At 45.2% G+C, this 27,269-nt stretch overlaps 2 protein-coding genes across 2 annotated transcripts; one reads left to right on the top strand and one right to left on the bottom strand.

Moving 5' to 3' along the window:
* Positions 1-349: 349 nt before the first annotated feature.
* LOC115636990 (transcription factor HES-5-like) lies at positions 350-4,956 on the bottom strand. Its single transcript, XM_030537778.1, has 5 exons — positions 4,569-4,956; positions 2,875-2,994; positions 2,006-2,509; positions 1,602-1,782; positions 350-1,466 (listed from the first exon to the last, which is right to left on the bottom strand). Exons 3-5 carry the CDS (start codon positions 2,066-2,068, stop codon positions 1,231-1,233), a joined length of 480 nt encoding a protein of 159 aa, XP_030393638.1. The 5' UTR covers positions 2,069-2,509; positions 2,875-2,994; positions 4,569-4,956; the 3' UTR covers positions 350-1,230.
* Positions 4,957-18,539: 13,583 nt separating this feature from the next.
* On the top strand, positions 18,540-19,762 carry LOC115636991 (transcription factor HES-5-like). The gene is made up of 3 exons (XM_030537779.1): positions 18,540-18,676; positions 19,062-19,242; positions 19,494-19,762. The coding sequence occupies exons 1-3, from the start codon at positions 18,611-18,613 to the stop codon at positions 19,760-19,762; spliced, it is 516 nt and encodes a 171-aa protein (XP_030393639.1). The 5' UTR covers positions 18,540-18,610.
* Positions 19,763-27,269: the final 7,507 nt, after the last annotated feature.

The following is a 27,269-nucleotide window of genomic DNA, read 5'->3' as shown; positions in this document are numbered from 1 at the left end:
ATTCTCTGCGCTGCCACAGACTTCCTGCGTGACCTTGGGCAAGACAGTTAGTAAAATAATGGACTTGGAGACAAATAAGGATCATAGCACTGCCCTACCTCCCAGGGGTGTCGTGCAGATATGTGTGTTACAGGCAGTGAGGTGCTCAGCTATTGTAGTGATGGAGGCCATGTCAGTGCCTAGGATAGGCAGGAACACAAGCTCCTTTGGTTTGAAAAGTCTCCTCTTGCAATTACTGTGGTGTTGTTAAATTAGCAAAGAGTGTTTCAATGGTCCGTGCAGCTGCACATAGCTGACAAGAAGGAAACCAAGCCAGCAGTTGCACACAAATGCATTTTTATTTCTCTCTACAAACACGTGATACAGATGCATACATAGTATGCACAGAGCCCACAGGGCCATTCCCAGGCATGGGAGAAACTCACCATCCACAATGAATGAAATCGTTCAGTACAGAGAACAATCATTATAATAATGAACATGCTGGAAAGAGCTAGGCTGACAGCCCAAATGTATAACATTGAACTACCAAACCTTGCATCTACTTCCTTTTGTCTTTAATATAAAGCATTAAAATATTATTTTCCTAAACAGAAAAAGCAGCAAAATGATAGAAATATCCCCCATCGTTTTATCTAGTGACCTCTTGCTAGCCCTACAGTGTGACGGGTGAACGGAAGCTAGGAATCTATCGCTGCTGCTAAGCAAGAGCTGCAAGCAAAGAGAGGGGAAGATAACTTGGAAAACCATTCATCAACAGTGAGGTACCAAATTCGTCCTAAATCAGAGTGAGAACAGGTTGCTAGGAAAGTGGGAGCAAAGCTGACAGCTTTTACAAGCAAAATTAGAGAATTCTCTCCTACAGAGATTGTTATCTGTTACAGTCTTAACACAACTGTAACACTGATAACATTTAGCCACCTACAAAAACCTCCTTCATTATGAAGGCACGTGCCCCTAGACTGGGTGCCCTGGTGTACATTGCTATCACCAGTGTCTCCACAGCTTAAATACCACTCAACAGAATACCTGAACCTTTTCCACAGGATCCCACATGAAACTGAAGAATCAAAAGTATCCCATTCTTTCCACACATAAATGAAATGGGAAATAATATTCCCTACATAGAGAGGATCAGGGTGTGACTATCAGCTGCAGTCACACCCATCCTCTGGAATATAAAAGACAAAGGTCCATAGAGCAAGCGTTTCCTGTCCCCCCTCCCACAGTCTACCAGGGTCTCCAGAGAGCATTCTTCAGGGATGCTTGCTTTGGGGTGTTCTGGCTGGAAGGGGAGCAGATGACCTCTGGGGCAGCCAACTGGCTCTTCTGGAAATGACTCAAGAGCTTGCTCTGCGTTTCTGTTTGGACTTTATGAAGAGACAGGAAATGGAAAGCCTCCTGCAGGCACCTAGAGTATCCTTCCTTGAAGTCGAACTGAGAGTTTTTATGGATGGATCCTGCAGCTAGAGAAGGAAAGAGAGAGGGGAGAGAAAAGAGACCATGATTTAGACTCATTCTTCATGTCACTCTCTGGAGCTTCATACAGTACATCACTGCTTTGCAGACAGCCAGGACTGAGGCCAGGTCTGGATACTCACTCTTTATCTGCAGCTGGCTCTGCTGTTTCAAGTAGCTGACAGTCATCTCCAGGATGTCGGCTTTCTCCAGCTTAGAGTTGGGCTGGTATCTCTGGAACTCCTTCTCCAGCAGGAGTTTCAGCTGCTCGATGCTGCTGTTAATCCGGTCCCGGCGCATTTTCTCCACCACCGGCTTTCTCAGCTGCAAAAAGCAGGACAAAAGATTTGCTTAGAAAACATCCTCACTCTGCCACATCTCTGGACTGTTTGGTCCATAGCTTCAGTGCATGTAAGTAGTATGGGCCAGATCCTCAGCTGGTGTAAATTAGCATAGAAATAGAGTTACGCTTATTTGTACCAGCTGAGGCTCTAGCCCCATCAGTTTCAGTGAAGCAGCCAGCAAAGCAGACTGTGCTGGTACTTACTTTGTTTTTCTCTTTTGGTGTCAGCAGGTTGTTGTGCTCCATGAAAACAGCGCTGGGGGCCATCTGTCCTGAGCTAAGGAGACAGATCTCAGTTGTACTGAAGTCGTGTGGAAGTGTGCTGCTGGAAGCTGACTCTGCCTTATATTTATACTGCACAACCTTGTTCAGAATCTGTGGGTCTCTGACTTGGTTGAGTTTCCCACACTCCAGAGCCAATCAGAGATAAGCAGGACAATAGATGAAGCATCTATTCTTGCACGCTCCATTGCCAGTGAATAGCTGGGGGATAATGACCTTCTCCCAGATGAGCAGGTGGGGAGTGTGTGGTACGTGAAAGACTGGGATCCAAATTACGTGTTAGAAGCTGGGAAAGAGCTGGCCCTCAGTGAGAAAAGGCTGCTGTCTGATGCTGCAGATCAATAGCTTTCCGGGCACACACAATATTCAGTTCACATACAGTGGTGAATGCGGGGGCCAGTTGCTGATGGCGGGAAAGAAGCTAATCTGTGCAGAGGAAAAGATGGGATTGTATCTTTTTTGAAAACATACACACCAAGGCACACACTTTGGGCGCGAACACACACAGACACAGCGATAAAGGCAAGCAGCACACTTGCTTGGAGATCGCTGGGTTCACTAGTTGCTGAAAATAAACTATAGATTTTATTTTGCTAATTTAAAAACCAGGGTTGTTGTTTTTTGTGGGTTTGTTTTAATAACAATGAGCCAGATTCTGAAGTTCCTCCTCAGCTGACATCAATGTGAGTGTCGCCTGACTCAAAACAGAGTGTGGACTCCACGGTCTGGCTCAGGATAAACAATGCACTTCATTGTGGGTACACACATCTATACAGAGTGTTGTTATTTACCTACTTACACAAAAGACAGTCTTGTGGTTAAGCAGAGGACTGGGAGGAAGTAGATTTGAGTTCTGTTCTCAGATGTCCGGGGTGACTTTAGGCACTTCCCTTCTCATCATCTCAACTTCCCTATATGGGAAATATAGTCATAATAATACTTTTTTTATCTGTTCTTAAATAGGAGAGAGAATCCACAGGTAAAAGAGGGAAATCTTAGTGGGTGCTGAATATCTGTAATACTTTTGCATTTATGCATTACCTTCATCCACAGAAATCAAAACATATAATGAACATTAATTTCGCCTCACGACCCACGCCCCTCCATCCCCACCATGAGGCAGGTTTTAGTGTGATTATCCCCATTTTACCAATGGAGAAACTGAGGCACAGAGCACAGTCATGCAGCAAGTCAGAAACACAACTGGAAATAGAACCCAGGAGTTCTAACTCTCTTTCTCCTTCTCTAGGCTACAATCCATACTAGGATTTGATTTTACTGCCAGTTTCTGCTCTAGAGAGACCCAGGACTGCACTAGCAAGAGATACTGCTGTTTAGGATATTAAGATGTATTCTTAGAGCTGTGTGTTTCCAATAAATAAAATAATATATAATAATAAATAATAATAATAATAATAATACATAATAAATTGCACTACACCTGACCTACACTCTGCCTGCTCAAATAACAAGGAGTCCTCACTCACTTTTCTGAGCATTAAATTAACTCACACAAAGATAAGCTGAGTATCAAACGGAAGCAGACTGATTTCTGCACCATCTGTATGTTTAGTACGTCTTCCATTCCAATTAGTTACATTATAAGGGTAGATTTAAAGCATGGAGCCAGGCTGCTGAAGCATGGGGTTCTTTTCCCAAATTTGTTCCAGATTCACTGTGTGAACTTAATCAGGTCACTTCACTTCTCTGTGCCTCAGCGTTCCCATCTGTGACAAGGGAATTGTAATATTCCTTTCTCTCACTATTCTTATGCGGCTCAGTTTATATTTGTTAAGACTTGGGGATCCTGCCATGGAATGTGGTATAAAAATGTGTGTAATGTATATGTGTGTAATGTATATGAAAGTGAACACACACACACACGCACACACGCACACAGAGTCATCTGTCTCTAATTCAGTTATTCTTAAAACCAGGTAAGGCTTAAGTGACCTCTTCCAGGATCTGCTTTTCCTTCCCCCATTGTACTGCCCTTGAATAGGCTCACTTCTTTTGTACAGAACAGCAGCTGTTGAGCTCGGAGTCTTTTATGTCAAGTTGTGGGAAAGTTTTGTGACACCATCTCACATGTTTCCTCCAAAGCATGTGGATTAATTCTGAGCCCATGTAATGCCACCTAGGAACCCCATCGTTTGCTCTCCCGCGCCCTTCTTGGGGACAGCCTCTGAAACAGATCTCTCAAACAGCGAACTCATTTCTAGGGCTGATTAGCCAATGACACATAGGAAGAACCCTGTCAGTTCCCCAGCCCGCACATTCACTAACAGCTTTGCCTGAGATCGTTCCTGCTTTGCAGATGAGCTTACTAATAACCAGATATGGGAAGAGCCATAAATTCTCCCTGCAATATCAACCACACACATGCAAGCCCCACATTTGAATCTAACAAAGCAGTTTTAAGTGTCAGATGCTCCTCCCTGTAATAACCAGTTGTACAGAACAATCAAAGCATTTCCACACTTACCTTCGTTTGAGGGGTGGGGAGAGTCCTGTGCCCTGTGAGTTTTCTGGTCCATCTCCGGACTTTTATTTTTGTGGAAGACAAATGAGCTTTCAGTGGTAAAGCCTGTTAGCACAGACATGGGGGTGGCCAGGTGACTGGTGCTGTATGTGCCTGTTTATCTCTGTTTGGGCTTACGGCCACTTCTGAGGTCTGGTGCTATGACTCAGAACGCTCTTTCAAACAGAGAACCTAGGCGGTCAGACTCAGAACTGGCCAGATCCTCACAGCTGTCAGTTGACTGTGCTGGAGTAATCAGAGTCACTTTTGTCCCCTTGGTTAGTATAAATCCAAATCATTCCACGGAAGTCAATGGAGCTACACCCATTTGCACCAGCTGAGGATCTGGCCCTTGTTTATAGCACACGTTCTCAAAATAATAGAATCTGAAAACACATTTTACTTCTCAGCTGAAGGTAGCCTGAGTAATCAAAAAAATTACATGGGGACAAATCTTGCCACCTTGAATTGCTATAGTTCCATGGAAATCAATGATAATTTAACTCAATTAAGGACTGCAGAATTTGCCGCATTGGAAAAAAGAACAAAATATCTGCCTCCCCACCAGGTCCCCAAGGCTTTTGGAAATTGATCAACACCTGCAGGAAATTAACTGTGTGGAATACAATCCCTGCTTGATTCCCCCAAGGACCCTGCCAATAAGCCCTGCAGGGGAATTACTTTCTAATTCTGTTTGGTTTTTTGGTATGTTTGAAATTTGATGGACCTTTTTGCAAGAGCCATTTGATTATGGCAGAGTTGGGGCTGGGAACCCTTGAATCCCAAGTTCTATCCTTGACTCTGATATAAGCTCTGTGGCCTTGAGTCACTTAACTGCTGTGGGCCTCAGTTGTAAAATAGGGATGATTGTAAGGTCTGTTACACTGGTTTTGTGGGGTTCATCTATTGTCTGTAAAGCAACATAAGTGCAAAGTCTCCCTGACTTGACAGCAGCTTTTCCCTGCCTCCCTCCGAGTCACACAACAAGGATACTGTAGTTCCTGGAACAAATGTTCCAGTCTCAGGAAAAACAAACTAAAAAAATGACTCCATGGTTTTCTCTGTGGCTTTGCAATCAACAAGGGAAATTAACTAACCAGTGAAGAACTAGCTTTGGAGACCGTCACTTTGGCAGGACACCAGAATGAACGGCTGTAACTGCAGTTTGATTTGGAAATCCCAACGAAGGGCAATGAGCCAGATTCATTCGCACTGTAAAGCTATAGGTGTCAATAGAGTTACACCAGGGATCATGGATTTAGAATTAATTTATGTCCCCAACATCGGAATGATTGCTTTCTACTGTAGGACCGGAGCACACGGCATTGGAAAGAAAACAGATGGTGACCGTAAGACCCTACATACAGGTACCATACTTGAAATGTGGAGTAAACACTATCCAGTCTCCTGAATCTCTACCAGATGTTGGCTTTCAAGGCGTTTTAAAGGAGCTGCTGCTTTCCCAAGTCTTCAGAGATCATCACTGCTCTGATTGCTTCCTTTCTGATAACTGCTACCCAGATGGCCTTTTGGGAATAGAGTTTCCCACTGAACACAATGCAAAGTCAAGCACCATTGCTAATGTGGTTTGTAGCCAGGCACACTTCTTTTGTGTGGGGAATGAATATAGTTAAGAAATGGTGTGGGAAACTTTGAGGTACACAGACTTCTACAGCCTTATGTTAATAAGCCGCTTACCATGGTAGGGTACTTAGGAGAAAAGGAACTCTATGTGAGGGATGGGAAAGGCGGCAAGATCTTGGCGGACTTGGATATACAAAGTTAGCACTGAACCCTGGAGACCTTACTCAGGGAAAACTCCCACTGGGCCTTTCCAGGAAGAAACCTTCACTGAAGCCAATGGGAATTTCAGCCTGAGTAGAGCCTGAGCAGGACTTATGGACTTGATCCATATCCTTTGGCACTTCCAGGGCCATATTCTGATCTCGGCTACACCAGTGTAAATCCGGAGTGATTCCATCATCTTCTAGAGAATTATCTCTGATTTTCACCAGCATAGCTGCAATCAGAATCAGGCTTTTCTATCCAAGCAGCTCAGAGCCCTTTTCAAGCATTTATGAACAAAGAGGGTAGAATATCCCATTTCACAGGGTAACTGAGGAGCCAATAAGCTAAGAGCCTGATTTTCATAAAGATCTGGGCCCACTTTTTTGAGTGTACTTCCCGTGTGTGTGTCCAAATCACATGATTTGCACAAGTAGGAGGCTACATAATTGCTTGCGTGTGCAAATCCGCATTTGACCTGTCACACACAGTAAGCACAAATGTAAAGCAGACATACAAGTGGGCATCTACTTTGAAAAAAAACAAAACAAAAAACCCATCAGGCCCTCAGTGACTTTTTAAAGTTCATGCAGGAAGCATGACAGATGTGGCAATAGTCCAGAGGACTCCCATTGCTCACACAGCCATCCTTCCTCTCTGGCTCTGTGAATCAGAGAGCTGCAAAACCTCTGCAGCAAAGCTGTGCAAATCAGGCTCTGGCCTCCCCTGCCAGCTCAGGACTCAGCTCGCATCCGGCAATTGTTTTGCTACAACTCACAAACTTTGGCCCAGTCATGAGGGCATCTGGGCTCAGTTTGTGGTTTTGCAGGGATGGCCTCCACATGGCAGACGACTCGGCTTTGACTGGGTTTTGAGGACTTGGTGGATTTGAGTTCACTGGGTAAGGATGCAGTGAGCCCCCAACTATGGTGCAAAGCCAGTGGACAAGTGCCCCAACATTCAATACTGCTAATACACGGATCTGCTGAGGGTAGCAATGTTTGTTCAGACTGTTCCTGATGACAGCAGCTGTCCTGGCAGAGCTGGGAGTGGTTAGAGCAACGGACTGGTAGTTCAGACTTCTGAACTCTGTCATGGACTGTCATGGCTCTGTCACGGACTGTGTGGCCTTAAGTAAATCACTTCACTCCTCTGTGCCTCAGTTTCTCCAACTATCAAATAGGGAGAACAACACTTCCAAGAGGGCCAAGCAGCCTGGTTCATTAATATTAGCAAAGCGCTTTGAGCTCTCTGCATGAAAGGGGTCAGACCCCTGGAATGCTGTCATTGCTGTGGCCTCAGCTCTCGCTCTTGCCGCTAAGAGCGGACATACAGAGCTGCACCGATGAACCTGTTTGCAAAATCCAGGAACCCATACTGCATACTCTGGAGCAGACAAAGCACTAGGCAGTATGCGTGTATGGATCAGAGAACCTAATACAGGCCCAGCAGTGCAGCTCCACTGAACTCAATGGGACTGTTTCAACGGGCTTGAATGGGTGTGGGATGAAGCCCTAGGTCTGCTGTTTTCCCCTAATCAGTCCCTGTGCTGCTGCTTGTGAGCGAGGGGGGTTTATATATTACTCAGAGCTCCCTGTCTGAATTTCCAGCAATTTCTCTCTGGCTACAGTAACCTGATTTTTTTTCCACTGGCTTTCCTCTCAACCACCACCCTTCCAGTTTTTTATAATGGGATTTTTCTTTCTGTCATTCTTTCTCTTTGTGTCTGCAACAGGCAGATGTGGGACCGAGGACAAGAGTATGTTACAGGCCCTCAGACTGTGAGTTTGAAGTTCCTCTGAGTTTCCCACACTGCTTCTCTATTCACCGCATTCAGGCAGAGGATAATGAAAGTGTGCCGTGCTACAAGCTGAATTAGAAATGGTGTTTGACTTCCCTTTGTACTTCATAGAAGCCCTGTTCTGGGTAGACCATCTGCATAGCACTTACTGTGGAGAAAAACATTGATCAAAGTCTGTCAGCCTGAGCTGGGGGAACTTGGGAAAGTTATTCCTTGTGCCATTTCAGTTCTTTAGGGCTTAACATCTGGCCTGGGCAAGGGGGTTTAACAATCTCACTTCCTTTAAAACTTTCTTGACAACATCCAAGTCTGTACGCAATAGCCTGAACTTGTGATTCTAATGATGCGGTGAGGGATCACATAATGGGGAATAATATCTAGTGCTTTGCATTTCCAAAATGCTTTACAAATAGTTGCTGATGAAGTCTCGGAACTCCCTTGTGAGTGAGGGTTGTTTAGTAGCTGCATTTTGCAGAAACAGAGAGGATCAACCCAAAAGATACAAAAGCAGCCAGTGGTTTTAGGTGCTCAATTTCACATGCCTGTTTTGCAGAAATGCAAAGCATCCATTTTCATTTTAACTGGGTACTTGATGCTTCTGAAAATGAGGCCCCAAGGTGTCATCAGTTAGGCACCCAAAAACCAGTGGCCATTTTTAAAAATTTTAGCTAGAGTGACTAGTTCAAGACCACAGATGGAGTTAGTGTCAGAGCTGGGGTGACAAGGCAGGACTTCCTAGCCCCTAGGGCTATGCTGAAACCTCTCTCTGAACTACACAACGTATTCAGTAACGAGGGACTAAATTGGAAAAGAGTGTAGGTTTTGCTCTGTAAGCACTGATCATAGGCGCCGACTCCGTGGTGCTCTGGGGCTGGAGCACCCACGGGAAAAACTAGTGGGTGCTCTGCACCCACCGGCAACTCCCCATCTCGCCACCCCACTCCAGCTCTCCTCCGCCTCTGCCCCTAAATGCGCTTTCCCCACTTCTCCTCCCAGCTTGCCACTACAAAATAGCTGTTTCGCGGCGTAACAAGCTGTGGGAAGGAGGGGGGAGGAGCGGGAATGTGGCGTGCTCAGGGGAGGAGGTGAGGAAGAGGCAGGGCTGGGGCGAAGATTTGGGGAAGGAGTCCAATAGGGGCAGGGAGGAGGCAGAATTGGGGCAGGGACTTTGGGGACGGGGTTGGAATGGGGGCAGAGCTGGGGACGAGGGGGGCACAAGCACCCACCGGCACCAGAAGCTGGCGCCTAGGGCACTGATCTCATTCGCTCTCCCAATACACGCTCACATGGATCTGTTAGTAACACCTCATTTTTAATCCCTACACCTGAAGCTCTTGTGAGTAAAGACTGCAATTTATATTAAATTATGCCAGACCTTTAGCTAGTTGCATGAAATATGTTTTGGCTAGGAACTGCACTAGCCCAGCCTACTGAACAGCCTGCAGATGGTGACGAATTTCTGCTACTAGGGATAGGGCCGGGATTGGAACCAGTGACTTACGGTATGTCTGCACTAGAAACCCTACAGCATCACAGCTGTAGTGCTACATTGTACACTTCCTACAGCGACAGGAAGGGTTCTTCTGTCGATGCAGTAAATCTAGGAGGTGGTAACTAGGTCAATGGAAGAATTCTTCCCTGGACTCAGTTCTGTCTACACTTAGTCTTAGGTCGGCTTAGCTACATCTCTCAGGGATGCACAGTTTTTACACCCCTGAGCGATGTAGCTAGGTTGACCTGACTTACTAGTGCAGATCAGCCCTTAGAGCTGAAAGGCTCCATAGCCCATTCCCAGCCTCTGGAGCCATCAAGTGATCAGTACCAGACACAGCTACTGCGCTAGGAGTGGATTGTGGCTTTATACTGGGGGTCCTGCAGAGGTATACTGCCCTGGTGGCAGCTCCTGGAGGCATTATGCTTGACTCCCCTTGGGGGTGCATACAAAACAGCACCTACTGCTGCAGCTTATTTCGGGGAGCAGGGCTTGCTCACAACCGTGTCATCGATGCTAAAGGAAGCAAGTCAGGATCTTGGCCCCCACCTTCACCCCATCCTGTCCCACTTCTTTATGGGAGTCTGGCTCTGTTTAACACACTGGACTCCCCTGGTCTTGTACCCCAGTAGTGCAAGGAGGATTGGTGAGGCAGTCTCTTAGCACACAGCACCCCCTTGCACTCCCACTCAGGGCTGAGCTCTTAGACTGCACAAACTCTTTCAGTGGGAACTACTGCACGCTCCCATGTATTAGAGAGAGTGCTGGGACTCTGGCAGGCTCACAGGCCTGTTCTCTGGCTTTTGAAAGCTCTTCCTGCAAGGCAGCCGTCTGCTCTTAACAGACATAATCTCCTCACTTTATTGCCAGTGGAGCACATGTTCCTGGGTCTCACAAAACCCACCTGCCCAGCAGGGTGAAAAAGACCATTTCACAAGACACACTTCCATTGTTCTCTCCAGCACTGTGACTGACAGCCGCTGAGCATGAGAAAGTGCAGCCATGGAGGAACTCACATGCTGAGATCCAAGCTGGGATACTGGAAGGTTAGGGCCAAGGGGGATTGCGCTGTAACACAAAGGAGGGACTGTCTGGATTAGAAACAAACCTGTCCTAGAAGTGGGTGCCCGTTCTGGAGGCATTGCCTCATACCAATATTCGCCACAGAACTAGCACCTTCCATCCAAGGCTCAAAGCACTGTAGGAACATTAACTGATCCCGCCTCAGAAGCCTGCTATGGCTGAGCAGTTTAATATCTGACTCATTCACTATTGGCTATCTGGGAGATAAATCCTGCGCTTTCAGGGGAATGGACTTGATTATCTACCATTAATACACCCTTTTCCCATCACTGACTTCAATATTTCTATGTGGTAATTGGGGATAGAGCCCAGGAGTCCTGACACTAAGTCCACTGCTCTGTAATAATCTCTCATAAGAATGGCCAAACTGGGTCAGATCTATGTCCCTCTAGCCCAGGATCCCGTCTCCTGACAGTGACCAATGCTGGGTGCTTCAGCGGGAATGAACAGAACAGGGAAATCAATGAGTGACTCCATTCCCTGTCACCCATTCCCAGCATCTGGCAGTCTGATGCTTAGGGACACCCAGAGCATGGGATTGCGTCCCTGACCATCATAGCTCAGAGCCATTGATGGACCTATCCATCATGAATTTATCTCATTCTTTTTTGAACCCAGTTACACTTTTGGCCTTCACAATATCCTCTGGCAATGAGTTCCACAGGTTGACTGTGTGTTCTATGAAGAAGAACTTCTTTATGTTTGTTTTAAACCTGCTATTAATTTCATTGGGTATCCCCCCAGTTCTGGTGTCATGAGAAGGTGTAAATAACATTTCCTTATACACATTTTCCACACGACTCATGATTTTATAGATCTCTATCATATCTCCCCTTATGTGGGAATATATGAGACTTTCAGCTTGCTCTCTGACTTAAGAGAGAAAAAAAAGAGAGTTTCTAGCCTGCAGAGAAGAACTTGAAAGTGTGATTCAAATGCAGTCGAAAAGACTCAGAAACCAAGAAGCAAATAAAGAGAACGCCAAATACTTATTTATACACCAAAATAGCTCACATGATTTTAAGCCAATCTTATGATTATTGGGCACCTGATTCGTGATAATCTGGAGCTGGAAATATGGCCAGATCCCAACAGATGCCGAGCACCTTTTGAACAGCTCCATCAAATTCACCACGAGATGCCCAGCATGTGCTCCGTAACTCTTAGGGCTTGCCTCAGCATCAGCCATAGGCTATTCTCCTAGTGTGGACAGAGTTCAGGAGGTGAAAGGCTCCACAGCCATCTGTCCCCTGAGATACCCAGGCCCTGCTATAAGTATCTGGGTTTAAAAGATCATTTTAAGGATTGTAGTAGCAATGAAGTTGGCCTGATGAGGATTCAAAGCTACTGCTGTTTTCAAGCATATCATCACCATCATCATCCTGATGTTCCCATTATGCAAGCATATAGAACTAATTAAATGAAGCACCCAAATTAACCTTCACAAACCGAAGGCTAGGTCTACACTGCACTTTCGTTGGTAAAACTTTTGTTAATCAGGGGTGTGCAAAAACAAAACAAACAAACGAAAAAAACTACCCCTGACTAACAAATTTTACAGATGAAAAGAGCCAGTGTGGACAGGGCTTTGTCTCCCACTGACAAAGGTACTGCCCCTTGTTGGGGTGGTTTTATTTTGTTGGCAGGAGAGCTCTCTCCTGCCAACAAAGAGCAGCCATGCTGCCTAGCTTGCAATGGCACTGTTGTAGCGGCACACCTGTGCTGCTGTAAGGTGTGCCGTGTAGACGGAGCCAAAGTTTTAACTGTGTAGCCAGGTCTGTAAACAGAATGTATGTGTGTGTATTGTTAATCAATGACTGCCATCAGTGGGTCTTTGATCTACAGACAATCACAGATCTCATTAAAGTTGATGGGTATGCTAAGCACCTTTCTTTCATGCTATATGGAAGGAACAATTGAATGTCTCTTGATAGCTGGAAGCCATGGTTCACATGGCAAGGCAAGTAAGCTGTGTAGGCTGAAGGGTTTCCCTGGCACTGATTGCAAATGCAGGGTTTAGGGGACTGATTGGTTGTAAGTGTGTATGCAGAAAGCCAACAGAAAGCGAGAAAAGCAGTAGTGAGTGTGCCTCTGGGAGGAAGCTGTGAGACAGAGCTGCTTTTGGACACAGTACTTGCTGGAGTAACAGATCTGGATTTTCAAGTATGGAAACTGCCTGCTGTTTTTTGCTTTCACTGTATTTGGGGAAACAGGACTTTGAAAACAAACAGGGTTCCCTGGACTTGACTCCATCATCAATTTCTTTTCCTAATGGAACCAACCCAGCAAGGCCTGAATATTGGCGAATCACTCAGGCCTAAAAAGGACTACAATATTTAGGGCACCTCCCCTGACATAATTAAAAAAGGACAAGTCATTGATATGGATAATGCAAACATCCAGTTACATTAGACAGAATGAAATATTGAAAAAGCTACAGAAGCCCTCATGATTCAGGGCAGTTAGCCAACCACTGACTGATAGGGTTAAAAAGAAACTTCCTCTCTAGGCAGGTTATCCCGTGATTGTCCGTTAGGGGGGTTTCTGGCATCTGATACTAGATACCGCCTGTGCCAGGAGGACACTGAGCTAGCTGGACCACTGACCTGATCTGCTCACTTCCTAGGTTCCAGAGATCATTTCTGTTCAGGATCTGAGGGCTGCTCCCTCTCTTTTCCTCACCAGGCTAAGTTAAGGGCCCAGGAGCCTGCTGCCAATTACTTACTTGGGGATACAGGGCTCCTTTCTCATCCCATTTAAGTCAATGGGAGCAGCAATAGATTCATATAATCTTTAACACTTGGGGGGAGGGATAGCTCAGTGGTTTGAGCATTGGCCTGCTAAACCCAGGGTTGTGAGCTCAATCCTTGAGGGGGCCACTTAGGGATCTGGGGCAAAATCAGTACTTGGTCCTGCTAGTGAAGGCAGAGGGCTGGACTTGATGACCTTCCAGCTCTATGAGACAGGTATATTCTCTCTCTATATATATTTTTTGTGCTGCCTGTTCAAATCCAGCACAGGTCAGTAATGTCAACAAGGCTTTACCATCCCAGGGCTGTTCAGTGGCCTGTGTGGAAGGGGTGTCAATTCAGCTTCTTGGCTGCCACTTCACTTCAACTACCATTACCATCAGAGGGGTAGCCGTGTTAGTCTGGATCTGTAAAAGCAGCAAAGAGTCCTGTGGCACCTTATAGACTAACTACCATGACACTGCCTGGCAGCCCTGCAGCAGGGCAGGGCTAAGGGCCACTGGCAGCCCATGCAGAAGGGTAAGTACCATGCACAGAATATGCAGGAGTGGCCTCGGCTGGGTATAATTCTTGCATTAACCCTTCAAGAACCAATCCTTACCCATGCATGTCTCTTTCACCTTTGCCAGCTTGGGGCTGGGAGGGAAGTTTGCCCTGCTGGTGCCCATGTTTCTATGGATCACTAAAGGATTTCAACCTGGCACCTTTCACTGAGGCCATTTAAAAAATGCACAGAAAGAGGATGGAAGATGCATGGAAATAGATCTCTCTGATTTTGGAGGGGAAGGGGGCCAGGGGGGAATAAAAACGTAACATGGCTGCTTTGATAAACCCCTGCTCCCAGGGCAATGTGTTCCTTTGAGATGTAACCGATTCCTGCCATCAGGCACCAGCCTGCTCTCCCAGAGGGTCAGCACTTTCCCACATCCAAACACATTATCCTACAGACCTTGCCTTTTGTACAACACACTCCATCTATTCATGTGCAAAGCAGCTGTAATCCCCAGGCCTTTCAGAGTCAATATACCAGGAAATAATAAATCCTTCTTGTGCACCCTTGAATATACTGAGAGGTGACTTGTGGGAATTTCCACTAGGCAGAAAAAGAATAACTGCTTAATTTTTAATAATTTTTAATACTTGCTGTAAGGAGAATATGTCATTGATCCATTAATATTTCAGGGTCACTCGCTTAAGCAGTTGGGGAAATTGATTTCACCTCTAACTATCTTGGAAATGCAGATCAGGTTGGATCATGCTTTTTGTGTTCCCCAATGATCAAAACCTGCTTGCCTTCCCTTAAGCACCTCAGAATGAGTGTTTCAGGATGCTGGATCCAAAAAGAAACCAAAAGGTTAAACATACAGGGAGAATGGTTTACAGTTGCATTACAAAAAAGGTCTTCCTCATTTATTTTTTTTTGGTCAGCATTAAAAAACCCTGTACCTGCATCGGGAAGGTGAGAGGAGTCATCCAGATAATGTTATAGTAACAATTAATTATACATAATGGGCCCAGTCATCAAGTCTTGTTCTCTAAAAGGGGCAGATTCGGCCACAGTTACACTATGTAAGGTAGCGCACTGGACTGGGTTACCTAGAGAGGTGATGGAATCTCCATCCTTAGAGGTTTTTAAGGTCAGGCTTGACAAAGCCCTGGCTGGGATGATTTAGTTGGGAATTAGCAGGTGGTTGGACTAGATGACCTTCTGAGGTCCCTTCCAACCCTGATATTCTATGATTCTACGTGGCTCCATTGGTTTATTTGTGGGGTGAAGTACTACTCAACATGAATGAAAGTGGCAGAATCCGGCCCAGAATGAGGAGTTTTACCTAAGGACCACAGGATCAGGTCTTATATAGCATCTTTCACCCTACAGCACTTCAGAATCTATATTCCATGCACAGTACACGACCACTGAAATAACACCATCTCTGAGCGGGGAGCATTAGCACACTGAAGCAGAGTGGATTTTATCCAACAACACCAGTTTAAACTGCTATTCATAGAGAAAGTGCCAAAGGATCATTAATGGTCATGCACGGTGCACAGGAATGATTTCCCCGCCCCGCCAGGTCTCATCCAAGAGACCCTCACGCAGAGTAGAACATGGAACTCAGTCTATCTACCCAGGAAGATGAAGAGCTGAGTTGAATCTGCTGATATTTGACAGTGTCATTCTAAAAATCTAAGAAGCTTAGCCTTAGAGCATTAGTCAGTTAAGTGAGTTGGCTACAATGATGCTAACGCAGGGCTGGCCTAAAATACAAGCAAATGCCTTTTCAGGAGTGCAGTCCAAGCAGGTTCTGCAAGGTTTTTACCACCCATCCAGCTGCAGTGCCAAGGTGAGGCAGAAGAGGTCTCTGTCAGACTCCCCTATGGGGGGAGAAGAGAATTTGCCAGCTGGAACCCTCATGGGTAGGAGGAAGAAGCCACCCATGGCATTTCTATCTCCAGAGAAGTACTTTCCCTACAGACTCTGCTCACACGGTCATCCTCCTTTGGGTCCTATATTCAGCTTGTCTCACCTGCCCCCTCACCTGCTGCATCTGCCCTAGAGGCAGGAAAGGCAACCTGGAGGCACTGCAAAGATGGGCTCAACACTGAGGCTTGCAGGTAGACCACAGACAGTCGTAGCAGGACCCCTCTGAGGAAAGTCAATACCATATCCTCATTTCATGGACGGTAAACCAAGGCAGAACAGCATCTATGGACTAGGCCAAGGTCATAGAGGAGTCAGTGGCAAAGCCTAGATTTTCTGAATTCCAGCCCTATGTGTAAACCAGAGACTGGTGTAATTCTGCACCTTGCCCCCCATACTGTCCCTTTCCTTGCTAAACAAGGATCTCTGAGACGCTCCGACCTACATGGCCATCCAAGCACTTTAGTGACGCCCAGAGAAAAATCATGTGAATTCACGGTGCATTGACAGAAGCGCAGGCTCCACAAAGGAGTTATTAGCACCAAGCTGTGTGGGTTTGAATTTCTCTGAGTTTCCCACACTTTCCCCCATTGATAACATTTCTTGTTTGGACAATAGACGTGTGCCTTGCGACTACTTGCAACATTAGTGACGGTGCCTGAGCCTGAATGAATTCAAGGGAAAAAATTCAACTCCCAAAAGACCATCTGGCTAGCAGTTATAATACAGCAATAAAGGTCAGGGCTGCCTCTCAGAAGTGGGGAAAAAGATGCTCTTTGACACTGAAGAGTCTCTTTAACCAGCTTGGTACAACGACTACCTGTCAGACTCTAGCTTCAGGGTCCCTCGCCATCACTCCAGCGCTTTGGGAAAGATGACATGAGATATGGCCTTTTGGAGACAGAGCGGTGAAATGATGCAAGGAAAAGGGCAGCATCTTATTGGAGCTGGCAAAAGCCAGCGGTGCTGGTGAACTGTCACTGGGCTGCATCTTATCTAATGTTTTAATCCTTTGGCTGGATCAAAATGTTCATGAGATGATCTATCTCCTGGCTTTCTCAGAATACGGGGAATAAAAGGCTCTGAGGACATCTGTCCCTAACAAAGAACTAAGCCCATTCAGGCCTATACAATGAAAACCATGAAACTGGCTATTTCCCTGACTTCCCTTCCTGACAAATGCCTATTAAATTCAGGCTTTACTTCAGGGTTTTCCACATAGGCAACAGTCCCCGGCTTTCTTTAACCATTGCTGAGTTCCCACAACTAAAAACAGTTCTGTTTCTCAATTCCTCAGCCTTGCCTCCATGTTCCATGCCCATCGTTTGCAGAGAAAGAAGAGCTCCTATTCTTTAGACAGTATGGAGCAGATCCTGTGCTGGTGTAAATCAGCATAGCTTTACTGAGATCAGCTCCATGTGTAACCCTCTTTAATCCATCTCCATATATACCCCTCTGTCATATGTCAATGGAGCCATCTCAGTTTACGCCAGCTGAGGATCTGGCCCTATGCTATTTTCACTGCTGCCTTTAAGATTATGCCCAGGGATTAAATTTATCCAATTGGATAAAAATCAGAACTGACCTGAACATTTGCCCCAATGTGAACTGAACCTAAAGAGAGAGTTCTGAGGCACAAAAACGTTAGTTTATATTTTAATTAAAAAAATTCTTAGGTGCCTCTGTACTTGCTGATTTCGGGGGGGGGGGGGAGGGTAGAGGACACTCGGCATGCATTTGTCTCCATGCCCTTTACAAAGATAGCTGAGTTAGTGGCAGAGTCTAATGGATTCTACTCTGGAACCCAATCCTCTGGACCAGATGGCCTACCTGAGTTATCACTCTACAGTGAAAAAGGGCAATATTGCTAGCCATCCCCATAGGCTCTATCCATCCCCATACACACCCCCACCTAGTCATTCCCATGAGCTCTATTCATCCTCATACACCGCCTTACCCAACCACCCCCATGAGCTCTACCCACCCCCGTAGACACCCCCACCTAGCCATCCAGCAGTCATCACTTAGAATCTCCTCAGCACTTAAGACCTGCTTTTCTAATGGGCCTGTCAATTTACACTTAGACAGTATTTTACTTTGCCATTCAGCCAGTACTGGGGAAACCCCAAGTACTCTACAAAAGAAGCATCCTCAGTAGGTAAACTCTGCGATAATGGGGCTGCGTGTTCAATGCTCTCTCTAGAAAGAGCAGAGAGATGGAAGCAGAACTCTTTTTTTAACCCTTAAGGCACTGCCCCCTCCTTTTCCCGCCTTCCCTGAAACGTGTGCCTCCATCCCCAGTATGAATGTGACTGGCACATGCTGTGACTCTGGAATGCAATTGATCCCAGACAACCAGCTGGAGGGTCAGTGCTTTCCCAGATCCTTGTGCAGCCCTGCAGCGCCACATTGCACACTCCACCAGTTGGTTTGGGCAGAAGGTTATTCTCTCTGGGGCATTTACAATCAATGTATCATGCACTAATAGATGCCTCCTCTATTGTTTGACCATGTGCCTGGATTGGCTGAACGAGTATGGGAAACAGCAACAAGCCTCAGATTCACATATCGGCTTGGCCACTCTGGGTATAAATACAGGCAGTCACACAGCCTTGTGCTCAGCACAGGAACCCCTGATCCACAGATCTGTGGCCCTAACTGGCAAGGATAAGAATGGCTCCCAGCAACAGCTTCATGGCCCATGTGGAGGAGAAACTGCTGCCAAAAAAGAAGAATAAAGTAAGTTAAACAATGGACAGGGCTGGAAAGTGTGTGTTAGGTTATATTCAGTGGGACTCCTAATGCATCTGAAACTTCAGAGTTAGTTGGGTGTTTACCTAACTGATTTTATACAGGAACATGGGAGAAAGAGAATAGATCAGTGAAAATAAGAATAAAGAGATAGAGTAAAAAAGATTTAAAGAACAAGAACAAAGTTTGGCGTAAAGATGGCAGATGAACATATAGAGGTAAAAGAGGAAGACGGACAGACAGACAGACACGCCAGGACCATAGACTTCCTACTGAGTAGAAATTTGTCCTAATGTACATGGGTGGGAATAATGGAGATTATGTAAATTGGATCCACCTGTATCCCTAACAAACTGGCCCTTCTCTTGTACAGCTGAGGAAGCCGGTGGTGGAGAAAATGCGCCGGGATCGGATTAACAGCAGCATCGAGCAGCTGAAACTCCTGCTGGAGAAGGAGTTCCAGAGACACCAGCCCAACTCCAAGCTGGAGAAAGCCGACATCCTGGAAGTGGCCGTCGGCTACCTGAAACAGCAGAGCCAGCTGCAGGCACAAAGTGAGTATGCAGCATGCTTTATCACTCACTCACAGATGAGGCTTCTCTGAAGGCCCACTCCTACAAATCTTTGCTCACACAAATAGACTTTACTCCTGCAGGAATTAATGGGACCATTTGCATAAGGACTATCCACATGAGCAAGGATTTGTGGGAGGTAGCCCCTCATGTTGATCCCTTCAGGCGTATTTACACTGCTCAGAGTTTGGACAGACCATTAACAGGTTGATTTTCTCTCATTTATTTTCCAGTGGTCAGTCAGAAGAGCCCAGAACAGGATTTTAACACTGGTTACCTGCAGTGCCTGAAGGAAGCTCTGCATTTCCTCTCCTACTGTGAGCCTAAGAAGGAAGCTCAGGCCCGGCTGATCAAGCATTTCTGCAAAGCTCAAACTATTCCAGACAACCTGTGCTCACCCCCCATGCATAGCTCATATTCATTGCCATGTCTGGTACCAAGGAAGCATCCTTCCCAGAAGAACATCCCTGTGGCTGTTGCTGCCATCTGGAGACCATGGTAGACTGGACATTAGTATGTGTGTGCGCGTGTGTGTGCTGCAAAACCAAAGGGATCTTTGATTTAAGATCCCTCTTTAAAGTAGGAAACTTTGATTTCCAGGAGGGGGTTTTATTGTTTGTCATGAGAAATGGTCTCTGCAGCAGTTTCCCTTCATAGTGAAGGATGGTGTCTGTATCCTGCAGCAAACATGCTGCCCTTATAGGTGGCTCCTAGCTGAATAGGGGGCCAAGCCCTTTGACACTTTACAGAGCAAATCTCCCATTGGCTTCCATCAGAGTTTAGCTCAATAAGGTCCTCTCTCCAATGCCCTTTGAAGTCAATGGGAATCTTCATGGATTTCTATGGGCATTGATTCAGGAGCTGTTTTGGCCCTATATTAGGCATTGACCTTCAGACAGACGGGGCATTTGAGGATGTAATTTGTATCACAAAGAGAGTCTAGCCTTCACTTTTTGAGTGAAAGATTTGATTCAGAAATATTGATGTTTCTGAAGTTCCTATACTATTTTAGTATAATCTCTTGTGCAAAGTTATTATGATAACGAATGACTGTAGGAGAAATTCTCTTAACATGCGGAATGGGTTAATCTCAGATGAGAGATAATTGATGCCTTTTGTAAAGGAAGTACCTGCTGTGTATCTTAAATAGTGGGGATGGGAGGTGGGAAATGTGTACTCTACACTCATAGACTGAATGTGCTGATGAGCTTAACATGCTTTTATAAAGTTGCCACGTGTTCATCATATGTGATGTTGAAAGTGACATTGGTTCCATCCCTGTAAATGTCAATAAATTTTTTTTTATTTATTGATCTTTTGTTTGAAGTCATTAAAACATAGAATTTTATTGGACAATGTGTGGGGAATGTCAGGACTTGAAGTGTGTGGGGTGGGAGGAGAGTTGCAAGGAATCCTGGGAGATCGGGCAAACACATTTTTTCAGAATCAAGCCAGATTGCTTAGGGTCGGGGTGCTCTTTATGAACGTGGACCTCTCAGATTACAATAGACCACCCTCCTTTTTTAGTCTATATACAGAATGAGGCTATGTGGGGATGCTGCTGTTTGTAAATGCTGCAAACCCTAACTCTAGTGTGTACACTCATGCAAGCAGCTACACAGATTTCCGTTGGAAGAGAAGCAGGATTTGGCCTAAAAAGATAAACGAAAAAGACTCCAAAATAACAGTGACAAAGGCCTAATGTGTATTAAAGGTGAACTGAAATGCTACAGACGGATGTGTAAGATTCCTTAACAAACCAAGCACAGACTTCAAAAATAAAACATCATGTAAAATTTCACTGCCCTCCCTCACCAACCCTATTAATTTATCTATCAAGTCCTGAGTTCAGAGTGCTATGCTTCCATGCTACCCACCCCTGCAGGGCAAGAAAAACACCTTATAAACTATGAAGAATTCAGCTCCTTGCTCTGCTTTAGGGTCTAAACCTGCTCCCATTGAAGTCACTGGCAAAATTCCCATTTCCTTTAACAGGAGAAAATTCAGGAGTCACTTGGTGTTTTGATGTTAGCAACTCCTGTTCACAGAAACCTCATTAGCGGAACGCTGGTCCTCACAGGTAACACAAAGCTTCTCCTTCTTCCTTTGAAAGGAAAATTGCAAGTCTATATAATCTGGTAAGGATTTCCTTTTCCAGATAATTTTCTCTTGTTTTCTAAAAGCACTTCACTCTCATCTTTAAGGAACCCAAGTAAGGCTCAGACATTCAGCGTTGTTAGTCCAGGAAGATCAAGCACAGTGCTGGGAATCAAGAGATTTTAGTTCTACTCCCTGCTTTACCACTGATTTGCTGAGTGACCTCAGGCGAATCACTGCACCTCTGTGCTTCGGTTTCCCTATCTGTAGACCTGGGATGATGTTGCCCCACCCTTTCTAAAGCACTTTGCAATCTCTGAATGACAATTGCTAAATGAATGCTAGATGTTATTAACCATACACTTTTAACTTGGGCTAGTTTGCCTCAAGGAATTACTGCCACACTCCAGCAAGCTTTAAAATATTTAACACAAATCCTATTAGCTGAGATATAAAAATGACAGTGACAACATGTCCCCTTTGATCCTCCGCCCACCCCCCAAACACAGAAAACAAATCTCACATGGCCTCCTAAATGAAGGGTTACAAAAGCCTGAAAACCCCACCACATCAATTGGATGACCCAAGCTAAACAAATTCAGGGTGCTAGGCTTCTTGTGAACCACAGATGTGGGTGCAGTAGCAACATTACCTAGGTGCTGCTCCAGCCATGTCTGTTCCTGAGAGCAGGCAGAGGATTAAAATTGACAGGTGCTTTGCTTTAGAAGAGGCGGCTTGTCAATTTCACTCCCTGGGCATTGGAAAAGAAGCACAAAGGCAGCATTCTATTCTGTACTAGTCTATAGAGCAGGGGTCGGCAACCTTTCAGAAGTGCTGTGCTGAGTCTTCATTTATTCACTCTGATTTAAGGTTTCGCATGCCAGTAATACCTTCTAAAAACATTAAAAAAGTCTCTTTCTACAAGTCTATAATATATAACTAAACTATTGGTGTATGTAAAGTAAATAAGGTTTTTAAAATGTCTAAGAAGTTTCATATAAAATTAAATTAAAATGCAGAGCTCCCCAGACTGGTGGCCAGGACCTGGCAGTGAGTGCCACTGAAAATCAGCTTGCATACCGCCTTCGGCACACATGCCGTAGGTTGCCTACCCCTGCTATAGAGGTGCCTGTACCACCTCATCACTGTAGCATATATGGCTGTGCATTGAGCGACATGGCTAACATCTGCTACCCATTTTCTCTCTCCTCTGTGCTCTGAAGTGCTGGATGGGGTGGAAGTGTGTCTGTAGTGAGGTTTTGGGGGGGGTGGGGGTTGAAGGTTTGAGGATCCCCATGCTGCTCTGTGTCTTTGTTAGAGCTGACAGGTCAGAGAATTGAAAGGTGAGGAGGCTTGTGATGGTCTTTTGTGCCTGCAGGAGTTTGTTCCAGAGTCTCAGAGCAGCCCCTGAGAAAGCTCCGTCTCTCGCGAAGATGAGCTTCACCCTTGTGTTAGAAAGTTCTGCTGTGCCTGAGCAGAAGCAGCGTTGTCCACTACGATCACAGGCACACTAGCCTGGGCTTTGAGAGACATTGGGGGGGGGTGTCAATTCTGATTTGCCACAGACTTCCTGAGTGACCTTGGGCAAGTCACTCAGTCTCTATGTCTCAGGCCCCAGCTATAAAATCAGTTTAATAGTACTTACCTGACTCCCCTGGGTGTGCGGAGGACAAGATACATTTTAAATCGTGAGGTGCTCAAATAGTGCACTAGTGACGGGGAGGGGGGAGGATAGGTACCTTAGAAGAACTTTTATGTCCATCCTCCACTCAATCATCAGGGACAGAGATTAGGGAAGGCTAGGGAAAATGAAGGAAGACCGATGGAGGAGATTTGAAGATGGGAGGAAGAAGTCCCTCCAAGCATGACTTTACTGGGTAACACAAAGCCAGCCTTGAGCACCTCCCACACTCACTCTCTCACAAAAATGTTTTATAGAATTTGTTATGGGTCCAGCCACCATGTGGGCAGGATGGCATTGCAGCACCCAGCCTCGGTTTCCCCCTCCCCTGGGTTTCAATGTAACAAAAGTCCAAACAAACAAGAGTTCTTCCACCCCACTTGGGCTATTCTGTAACTCACTCCCAAGCCTTCCAGCCTGGGCTCTTTCCCCTGCAGGAACCTCTCTGCAACTCTCCTGCAGCCTGCAACTTTGTGTTCTGCTTCCCAAAGTCAATCTCAACAATGGTGACATAGGGGCAAACCTTCCTTAGGTGTCCCAGTTGCCCACAGGCACAGTATACCTTCTCTAGTCTCCCTATCTGTGGCTACAAATGTTTTTATTTGCAGGCTCCCCAGTAGGGGCTGCTGCTGTTGCTACTCCTCCAAGACTGCCAGCCGTCTTTGCAGATACAACAGTGCCTCCTGCTGCCTCTACATTCCCCAGGAGAACTTCCTGGATTGGCTTGTGCCATATGTCCACTTCGAAAAATGGGAACAGGAACCGCAGCAGTTACTGCTGACCCCACATATGCCTATTTTAACCACTGCTGCTACTCCTCTTTGGCTTCCTCTCCTCCATCCTCCGCTCCAAGTGATGGGGATTCACAGCACAGATCCTGCTGACTGCACCAGTGTTAGAGGTCATCGCCCACTGACCTAGGGTGCCTCTAGAACAACACAGGATCAGTTCCCCCTCTCAGGGCATCTCAAAGAACCCTGCCGCCCTGTTTGTCTGCTGAGGTGACTTGGCCCTCTGGCAAAGTCATTTAACATCTAGGATATATCCGCCAATACCAAACCAATACACACATACAAATCCACAGCATCTGCAGCCCAGCCTCAAGATGGACCCACTAGTCCTCCTGTCCCGAGGATCTGGTCTGCCTTCCTACTCTTTTACTAAGCACTGGCAGGAACTCGTGCACTTCCTTCTTCCCTGCAGAGAGAGCCCCTCTGCTTCTCTAGGCTCTCTTATCTTTGTTTCCCTAGAGCCAGTCACCCAGTGACACAGCTAAACAGCGATTTCTACAGTCAGTCACTTTCAAACCCCATCCCTTATCTACGATAAGATTTCTCTCATATGTAAGAAGTGCCACTCCTCCAGAGAAATCCCACTCTTTGGCAAGCTCAGCAGGGGATGTTGAGGTTTTATTTTCCCTGCCTACAATTCCCAAGGAAATTAAATCTGCACATACCTGTCAAAAATGCTAGTTTACAATATTATTTCTAAAAGTTACTGTTGGCTCTTGTCCTGTGGTACATTTACGAGGGTCTATAGTAGGGAATCATCTTGCACTGAGAATGGATGATAGATGACCCACACTGGCTGATCTCCCCTGTAATTCCATGAAAGAGATGTACTTGAAAAGCTTAATTTCTACAGAAATTGTTTGTCTTTAAAAACCCAGGGCTACCTGAGCACACCTGGTCTTCTCAGTTGCTCTCCCAGCCAAAATCAATCCTGCTTACTGCCAAAAACCACCACGATTGGCCAGTCACCACCTAGCTTTGGCAAGGAATCCACAATAAGTTTGTTACTTTTTTTTGTTCCTTTCCATAAATGTAACCAGCCAATAGAAGAATCGTTTGCATTTCCTCAGTGTGTTTACATGGACCCGTCATGTTATTCTTTTACTAGGGATACAGGAGCTAGCCTCAGTAATTTAATACATTTCCACTTTTTCCCCCGGTTTTGTGATTAATTGAAGGCTGATCCTGATTTGTGTGACTTGATTAATTATTCACAAGTATTCACCAAACAATTCAAATTGAAGACTCTTCAAACTGTAATGACCCAGATAGATCATGAGCGAGGACTTGGAAGACCTGAGTTCTGTTCCTGGCTCATCCTCTGGCCTGCTATGTGAGAATGAGAAAGTCACTCTCTGTGCCTCAGTTACCCCATCTGTAAAATTATTATTATTAATTATTTGGACTACAGCAGCACCTCGGAGCCCCAGTTATGGACAAGGGAGATAATTATACATATCCACTCCAAATCTATGATAAAAAACTGCTATATAAGAGCTAGAAATTATCATTATTTAGCTAGTTGATTGCAAACTATTCCCTATGGCTATTCATTGTTTGTAGTATTTGATTGTTCATAAGGCATATTTTCTGCTTCCAGATTGGCTGAATGAAACTTTAACATGAGAATGGTGAGTAATGAATGCCATGCTTCAGGGCAAATATGAAAATTTTGTGAACATTTTTATAATTACTGGAAGTCACATATATGACAAGTAGGGTGACCCTCTTCCCCAAATTTCAGACGATCAGATTCATGTACGTGCTCTCTTTTTTTTTTTTAAATCTGTCAACCAACTAATGAATGAAAATTACAAATGAAGACTAGGGACATATATTCCTTCTAGTTAGATCAGAATTACCCCATGTCACCTTCCATCCAAACTGTACTCAATACAGACAGCGACTAGAATCACCTACATTTTTCTTAGATATTATACATTTACTCAGAGCTTATCTACACTGCTCACAGGATCAGCGGGGAGCAATCAATCCAGCAGGGATAGATGCAATAAATCGACCGCTGAGCGCTCTTCCGTCGACTGCAGTACTCCACCAGAACAAGGAGCGCAAACACCGTTGACAGGAGAGTGTCAGCTGTCAACTTACTGCAGTGAAGACACAGCAGTAAGTAGATCTAATTACATCAACTTCAGCTACATGAATAGCATAGCTGAAGTTGTGTATCTTAGATCGACTCTGTGAGGTAGTACAGACAAGCCCTCAGAGTAAACTGCTATTATGTATATAACTATCTTATACAACTAACATACATCTACTTGGAGTAAACTGCGCCACAGAACATTGATAAAAATCACACCGAGCAACATTACGCATTGATTGAGTTTAAACTGATGAAGTCAGACAGAAAAACAGAAGAGAAAAACTCTGAAAACAACAAGAATTTAGGGACCGCTGGGTCTGAATCTGACCTCGCTTGCGCTGGTTTAAATCAGGAACAAGTTAGAAAAATTACACCTGTGAAAAACTGGCGTGAGATCAGAATCAAGCCCATAAGGCAGGCATCTCCTTCCACTCATCCTGATACAAATCAGGAAGAGCGCCTCTTGCATTTCCACTGCCAGGGTTGTACCTGCTCTGTGGATAAAGAGAGAAGTTCATTTTTCTGGGCTGTGCATCCAGCATTACATTCACATAACCTCTTTTGCATTTTATGCTAATTCCTGACTTTATGTCACCCTGTCTCATGAAAGGTATCGATATTGCATGTGTGTGTGTCTTAAAAGAACAATCATCATCTTTTTCTGTACCTTAGATATCTTAAAATCTAGCTGACAATTCATCCTCAAGCCACCTATTTAGTGTCAAAGAGCATAACATTCTCAAGTTTTAAAAGGGCCTGGATAATACTGATCGATCAACGTGCTCCTTGGGAAAATAGCCCTCCAGATGGTCTATTGGGACAGGAATTGCTGGTAATCACAATGTGGAGTCAAAGAGCGTCACTAATGGGGGCTGTTGTGAGGCACGCTTCTTTTGTGATCCTCTTGAATGTCATAAATAGGGAAGAAAGTGTGGGAAACTCTGAGAAACTCAGGCCCACACTCTGAGGTTAATAGGGTCTTTGTCAGAAGAGTATCCCTGGGCTGTGGGATCAGCATAATAAACACCATGCTCCCCAAGGGCGGGAGAGTGCTGAGAAAGGAGACAGTCACCCAGGATGAGATGGGAGTTTAAAAAACAAAACAAAACAAAAAAAAAAACCACCAGCCCTATATGCATTTGAATGTTATGATTGATAAAATGTTGTGGGCCTGATTCTCATCTACACTAAGGCCTGGCCTTATAGCAGGTGGGAGTCACATGGCCATAGGGTACAGGAGACTCAGGCTTTGTGACATCACTGATTTCTGTTAATCCATATAAAATAATGAATGTAACTAGATAGATCAGCCCCTCTATTCTCCTAGGTGATTCTT

The sequence above is a fragment of the Gopherus evgoodei genome, chromosome 18 (genome assembly GCF_007399415.2).
Source record: "Gopherus evgoodei ecotype Sinaloan lineage chromosome 18, rGopEvg1_v1.p, whole genome shotgun sequence".
In the NCBI taxonomy this organism is placed as follows: domain Eukaryota; kingdom Metazoa; phylum Chordata; order Testudines; family Testudinidae; genus Gopherus; species Gopherus evgoodei.
This window is presented reverse-complemented; position numbering and strand designations above follow the sequence as displayed.

Bases quoted from the DNA above. Each gene is read 5' to 3' on its own strand.
- LOC115636990 (XM_030537778.1), bottom strand. From the start codon at position 2,068: ATGGCCCCCAGCGCTGTTTTCATGGAGCACAACAACCTGCTGACACCA. The intron at 1,783-2,005 runs GTAAGTACCAGC...TGCTTTTTGCAG, and splicing joins CACCAAAAGAGAAAAACAAA to CTGAGAAAGCCGGTGGTGGA. The intron at 1,467-1,601 runs GTGAGTATCCAG...TTCCTTCTCTAG, and splicing joins GAGCCAGCTGCAGATAAAGA to CTGCAGGATCCATCCATAAA.
- LOC115636991 (XM_030537779.1), top strand. From the start codon at position 18,611: ATGGCTCCCAGCAACAGCTTCATGGCCCATGTGGAGGAGAAACTGCTG. The intron at 18,677-19,061 runs GTAAGTTAAACA...TCTCTTGTACAG, and splicing joins TGCCAAAAAAGAAGAATAAA to CTGAGGAAGCCGGTGGTGGA. The intron at 19,243-19,493 runs GTGAGTATGCAG...TTTATTTTCCAG, and splicing joins GAGCCAGCTGCAGGCACAAA to TGGTCAGTCAGAAGAGCCCA.